This window comes from Palaemon carinicauda, chromosome 26 (assembly GCF_036898095.1).
Source record: "Palaemon carinicauda isolate YSFRI2023 chromosome 26, ASM3689809v2, whole genome shotgun sequence".
Lineage (NCBI taxonomy): Eukaryota > Metazoa > Arthropoda > Malacostraca > Decapoda > Palaemonidae > Palaemon > Palaemon carinicauda.
In genome coordinates this window covers 86866455-86873954 of record NC_090750.1, presented here as the reverse complement: position 1 = coordinate 86873954, position 7500 = coordinate 86866455, and the positions used below count along the sequence as shown (strand labels likewise).

Here is a 7500-nt window from a genome sequence, read left to right as displayed (position 1 = left end):
CTTCTTAACGTGTAAGTAGAAAAGTTCTTATTCGCTTCTGTATAAGCTGTTCATAAGTGCAGGAACAGAGTTTAAAGTAAGATAGGGGGGAAATAGTTTTAATTTAGGGATTATTTACGCTTGATGGCTTTTGTTTATTGGCTTTGTAATTAATTGCTAGAGATATTTGGTGTAAATTTGTTTCGCCGTTTCAGCTTTATGTTGTTTGGTGTAAGTAACTGTATCTTGGTTTGATGATTACAAAATTAGTACGGAATTGTATGCTGTATTTATGCTTGAGCAGCAAATAGATCTGTGGAAATTAGGAAGGAAAGAGGAGATAAAATTGTTATTAACTAGTTTCTCAATAAAAGTAGCTTCGTTTAAAGGTCGCTTGTGAATGGCAGAGGCAAGTAACAGTGACATTACCCTAGGAAGACGGACAATGGCCTAGAAACTGACTATATCAGATGATCAACACCCAAGCCCCCTCTCCACCCAAGCCCCCTCTCCACCCAAGCTAGGACCAGGGAGGGCCAGGCAATGGCTGCTCATGACCTATAGGCTCCCCCAAAAACCACCCATCCTTAGCTTACAATGATGGTTTGGTTGCAGACACTAAAAGAACTAACAGTTTTGAGCGGGACTTGAACCCCAGTCTAGCGATCCCTAGGCAGAGACGTTACCAATAAGCCTCTACAGCTCTACATTTCATAAAAGCTTCAGATATACAGATGATTCTAAGAATAGGACTTTTCTATAGGCCATTACGTGGCAAGGGTTCTGGGTAATAAATCAAACGTTTAGGAACTGTTCTTAGATATGACTTAACATCATTCTTTCTCAAAGTCAATTTTTGTCGGTGAAACTGACAATAAAATAAGTTCACGTTGATATTTCTTTTCACTTCGTCATTTCTGTAATTATCTGTTGCTGTTCTTAAAATATTTTATTTTTCCTCGTTTCCTTTCCTCACTGGGCTATTTTCCATGTTGGAGCCCCTGGGCTTATATAGCATCCTGCTTTTCCAGCTAGGGTTATAGCTTAGCAAGTAAATAATAATAATAATAATAATAATAATAATAATAATAATAATAATGATGATGATGATGATAGTTATAGCTTAGCAAGTAATAATAATAATAATAATAATAATAATAATAATAATAATAATAATAATAATAATAATAATTCGTTCCATTTCATCCCAAAATTTCACGACCTTATGATCATGACTTTCTCAACCTCGTCATTCTATTTTGCTCTTTTCGTTAATTAAACCAAACACATTTTAGATCCCATTGGGAAACAGTCTAGAGATCGATTGCTCCACTGTTTGCTTGATTCCAAGAGTTTGTGCTTTTATTTTGCTGCCTTTATATGTCCTTTGATGTTCGCTGGTTTCTTTGTTGATGCTGATGGCCGTGACGTCATCCAAGCGAGGAATAGTGGGAATATTTATGCTGAGTAATGGATGGGAAAATCGATGTGGTTTATGGGGGAAATTGAGATTTTAAGTGCAAATTTTAATAGTTAGTTCCTGTGACGTTTTTTTTTTTTATGTAACCTTATAATACTTATATGCAAAACAGTATCAAAATTTGATGGATATTTTTTTTTTATAATAAATTATGTGTATTTGCTTTTGTAGTCGTAAGTTTAATTTCAAGTGCTAATTTTGTTATCGACAATTGTATTATTTTTCAATAGAAACTGATTCTAATTATGATAATTAAAATTTCAACTCAAGATCGAACCAAGAATTGTCGTCGATTGAAAAGACTAAACCCTTTCTGTACCATCAAAAAAAAAAAAAAAAAAAAAAAAAAAAAAAGCAGATTATAATTAGCTTTGATCAATGAAGGTAGAGTCATAGAACCAGAGGGATCATGTCTGTTGTTTCCATCTACTCGAAATCCCGAAATCAAATTTTGCAGATTTGATGAAGCGACAAGTAAACCATTATGCATTGGAATATTTTCATTTTACCGCCTCTTTGATGAGAGAGAGAGAGAGAGAGAGAGAGAGAGAGAGAGAGAGAGAGAGAGAGAGAGAGAGAGAGAGAGAGAGAGAGAGAGTTTATCGGAATATTCTTTTGATTGTAAAGATGTGTTTCCAGTGAAATCAGGGAATTATATTCGTGGGAAATATATTTGACAGGTTAGTGATCTCTTCAAGTCATGTACTTGTTTTCACTAATTAATATAAAATGAAACCAAATCTTGCAATAAAACTAGATCAATTAAATTTGTCAATTTCAGAACATCGGAGTGTAATGACTAGCAGGTCAAGGTGAATTGGTACTTGGAAAATTTCAAATTAAAAACTATGTTATGGCTGTGATTTTCTAAACAAAATTAAAAAACTATGTTATCATGATGTGAAATTCAACCAATAACTAAATGTGGACTCAAAATTAACACCAGGAAGCAATTCCTCCAAAAAAAAAAATATTAGGATTCTGATTGGTAGATATTGATCTGACCCCAAAATTATCCAAAATGTTCCGAGAAGCATTGAGGAATAGGATGAACTCCCTCTTGCGGAAACAGTGAGTACCAAATGAGAAACAGTGTTATTCTTTGGTTTGCTTATATGAGGATGGGATGATGTGTCTATTCTGTGATGAGGATGGAATGAGGTTTGGTCAACTTTTTATACAGGTATAATTTATGTCCTGTTGTGGGTTGCATGAAGGTCACTGGTTTTTCTCTCTACTTTTGCCGCTTGGTATAGTAGGCTCCTCTACACGGCATGTTGAAAGTGTATTTACAAAGGACTTGCATGACTGTTTATGCTCAAAATTCACTTGCTTTCACTGCATGGAGGATGTCAGTATTGATGAAAGCAGTGCACGATAGCAGTTATAAATGTGATTGATGATTTTTCTTTCTTTCCTTGCCGCTTGGTACAGTATTCTCCCCTAAACGGCATGTTTAAAGTGTATTTTAAAAGGACTTGCACGACTGTTTTCACTCAAAAATCTTTGCTTTCATTGCATGGATGAGGTTAATGGTGATTTATGAAAGCCGTGCACGAAAGCAATTGCACATAGAATTATGTGAACAAATATATCCTTGTCTTGAAAACCTTTCTCAAACGGTTTGTTTCTATCCACTCATCCCATGTTTGTTTGTTAAGCTCTAGTTTGTTTGTTTGTTAAGCTCTAGTAATCCTTAATGACCATTGTAAACAGATTGAAAGCAAATACACTTTCTAAAACAAACGTTCTTTATGAATGATCACACTTGAACATTCAATTCTACATACAGACGAACCACCGATGCTTATCATAGCAAGTACTTTTTTTTTTTTTTTTTTTTTTTTCCTACATTATTACCCACGTGCATTAGCCCCAGTATCCAAGAATGCACTAACTCACGCACTGCTATTAAGTTCCCCGTAGCTTTCCAACCTTTCTGCTCACATTATTCAGTGGATAATTTGTTGAAATACACTCGTGCATAACTGCATGAACAACTTTTTATATACACCATTATTTTTTCTATTCCATATTGCTTTAGAATATGCAACTGTTTACTTATAAGAAATTATTGTTATGCATCGTTCATTCTTGCATTCATTCATTCAATGTATATATAACTTTGTTCAAACATTCACTATTCCCTTTAACACCAAATGAAACCGGATGTGACGACGCATTTCTGTATCTCTAGGTTTAATAGTACACCTGAAGGGATGGAAGGGGGTTGGGTGAAAATTGAGGCACGTGAGAATTTCTTTTTTTATAGAGTTGCTTCGAGACAATGCGAAACTCAAGGCTCCAATGACAGTAACACCTTTTTATTATAAAGTGTGTTGTGTCATTTTTATCTCTTTGTGTTTGCGTAACTTTTATTGTACTGCCTCAAGTGTGTTCTTTGTATAATAATTCTAACAGTAATGTTTCATAAGTGGTTATCTTATCAAGAGCTGTCATATTGAACCTATGGGATAAATCCATTTAATAACTGGAAGAATGCTGATTTGATAATGCTTTTTGACGTCTTCATAAAGTCTTTATAATTTATAATTCTTATGGTACAGTTTGGGCATGCTCTTCGCACTCCCCAAGAGCGATTAGTTCACCGGTTCAACTGGGCTCCACAGGGCACTAGAAGAATTGGATAACCCAGGCCTACATGGCTATAAAGCGCTAAGTAGGAGATGATGAATGGAGAAGTGTTGAATTACAAGCTCAAGACAGAGACGACTGGCGAAATCTAACCGAGGCCCTTTGCGTCAATAGGCGCAGGAGGAGATGATGATGAATATGAAAATAATGCTAAATGACAATAAATATTGAAATCTAGACAATTATTTCACGTATGAACTTTTAGAATCTAAGATCATATATTTTATATAAATGATCAAATGACAATTTTATGTGATAACCAAAACATTGTTATATGGTCTTGGATAGTGCCGTAGCCTCTGTACCATGGCCTTTTACTGTCTTGGGGTATAGTTCTCTTGCTTGAGGGTACAATTGGGCACACACTTATATCTTTTTTCTCTTCCTCTTGTTTTTTTTTAAGTTTTTATAGTTTATATATGAGATATTTATTCTAATGTTGTTACTGTTCTTAAAATATTTTATATTGTTAATTACTTTTCTTGTAGTTTCCTTATTTCCTTTCCTCACTGGGCTATTTTCCCTGTTGGAGCTATCGGGCTTATAGCATTCTGCTTTCCTAACTAGGGTTGTAGCTTAGCAAGTAATAATAATAATAATAATAATAATAATAATAATAATAATAATAATAATAATGTCGACATTCAAGATTTCACGAAGTACATCTAGTTATCAATAGCTCATGCAGTATAATTTTATTCAATTCTAGTTTTCCATATGTTTTTGATTGCCATAATTAATTTTTTTTTTAATAAGTGAAATTGCATATAAAAAAATCTAAAATCTCGAGAGAGATTTTTATAAAATTTGGTAAATATTTTTTATATATTGTATTTTCCCGCTTGTCATAATTCACATTTTTTTAATGAGGGGAATTCCATATAGAAAAATAAATATTTATTCTCGAGATATTTTATTTTAATCAGGAAAATATTTTTGTATATATTTTCCGCTGGTTATAATTTTCTTTTTTTTTTGAATGAGGGGAATCCATATAGAAAAAAGAAATAATATTTTTTCCTCGAGGTATTTTTATAGAATCAGGTAAATACTTTTTATATATATTTTCGAGGGTATCCTGGATACAAAGGTGCGCAATTTAAAGACTGCAGACCCTTTTATAGGTTTGCTTTCGCTTTCTCTGCCAACTTTGAATTTATAAAGGTTAGAAAATAGAGATAGATAGTATTTTTTATTAAAATAACAATATATATATATATATATATATATATATATATACATACATACATACATATATACAAGATTATTTGTACAAATATTATATATAATATATATATACACATATATACAAGCTTATTTATACAAATATATTTATATGATTTTATATATTTGTATAATATATAAAAATATATATGTATATATAGATATATGCATGCGTGTGTATATATATATATATATATATATATATATATATATATATATATATATATATATATATATATATATATATATATATATATATATATATATATATATATATATATATATATGTATATATATATATATATACATATATATATATATATATATATATGAGTGTGTGTATATATATATATATATATATGAGTGTTTGTATATATATATATACATATATATATATATATATATATATATATATATATATATATATATATAAATGTACGATGTATGTATGTATGAGCCATCAATTATATCATCGATCAATCTTATAATATACATCCATATAAGATCATCTAGCAAGTAATGCACACATATATGACACATCACTCTCCCCTACGACGCAAAACATAAATGTTACGAAATTCAAATATCCTTTGAACTCCTCCACGGACAAAACACCTTGTTTTTATTGTCCCCTATCGGTGAATTACACTGATAACGACAGGTGGCTCGTTCCCACCAAGTTCCTCGGTAAAAGCCCTTTTATATATTCATGGCACCTCTCTTTAGAGACTTGTAAAAGGCTGGGAATCGGTTTCTCTTGGTGGTTTTGTACTTAATTTTATTTCTTTTATTTCTTTATTAACATTATTTCTTTTATTTCTTTATGAACACTTTATTTTATGTTGACCAGGCTGACATGAGTCTATTTTATTTCTTTATTATTACTTTATTTTATGTTGACCAGGCTGACATGAGTCTATTTTATTTCTTTATTATTACTTTATTTTATGTTGACCAGGCTGACATAAGTCTATTTTATTTCTTTACTATTACTTTATTTTATGTTGACCAGGCTGACATGAGTATTTTATTTCTTTATTATCACTTTATTTTATGTTGACCAGGCTGACATGAGTCTATTTTATTTCTTTATTATCACTTTATTTTATGTTGACCAGGCTGACATGAGTCTATTTTATTTCTTTATTATTACTTTATTTTATGTTGACCAGGCTGACATGAGTCTATTTTATTTCTTTATTATCACTTTATTTTATGTTGACCAGGCTGACATGAGTATTTTATTTCTTTATTATCACTTTATTTTATCTTGACCATGCTGACATGAGTATTTTATTTCTTTATTATCACTTTATATTATGTTGACCAGGCTGACATAAATCTTTTTATAGTTTATATCATGAGATATCGTTTTATAGTTTATATATGACATATCTTTTTTTGACGTTGTTAATAGTTTATATAGGACATATCTGTTTTTGACGTTGTTACTGTTTTTAGAATGATTTATTGTTAATTTATTCTCATATATTTATTTCCTTATTTCCTTACCTCACTGGGCTATTTTTCCATATTGGAACCCTTGGCCTTATAGCATCTTGTTTTTCAAACTAGGGTTGTAGCTTGGCTAGTAATAATAGTAATAATAATAATAATAATAATAATAATAATAATGTGTTTTTAAGGTAGGCGTCGGTGTTTTGTTTAGATTGTAATCTTCTATACGACGCGATGTCAAATATTCTGCAATCTGTTATTGTTTACGCTTTTAATTTCCTTTGCTGGTGGTTGGAAAGTGTTCGTTGTTGTTGTTATTAATATTTTCATTTTACCTTCCTTGATGTAATGCATAAGTTTATAGAAAAATAGACTTATTTTGTTGGTTATTATATCCTTGATATGTCATGGTTGTCATAATATCAGAATTTATATAATTGACATTTCATGGTTATCAACATCAGATTTTATATCCTTGAGTTTTCATGGTTATCATTAACATCAGAATTTATATCCTTGATATTTTATGTTTATCATTAACTTCAGATAATTATATCCTTGATATTTCATGGTTATCATTAACATCAAATTTTATATCCCTGATATTTCATGGTTATCATTAACATCAGATTTTATATCATTAACATTTCATGGTTATCATTAACATCAGAATTTATATTTTTTATATTTCATTGTTATTATTA

At 30.6% G+C, this 7500-nt stretch overlaps 1 protein-coding gene across 5 annotated transcripts in view; it reads left to right on the top strand.

The window, feature by feature from the left end:
- The window catches only part of LOC137619665 (tetratricopeptide repeat protein 39B-like), a 175691-nt gene that overhangs the window by 137601 nt on the left and 30590 nt on the right, over positions 1–7500 (top strand). The window contains exon 1 of one of the 5 annotated variants that reach the window (XM_068349906.1): positions 2265–2530. The exons of the other annotated variants lie outside the window; for them this stretch is intronic. Within the exon in view, the coding sequence (XP_068206007.1) occupies positions 2481–2530 (50 nt within the window). The 5' untranslated portion in view covers positions 2265–2480. Of the gene's footprint in view, positions 1–2264; positions 2531–7500 lie in introns of those variants that run through there. 5 annotated transcript variants of the gene reach the window in all.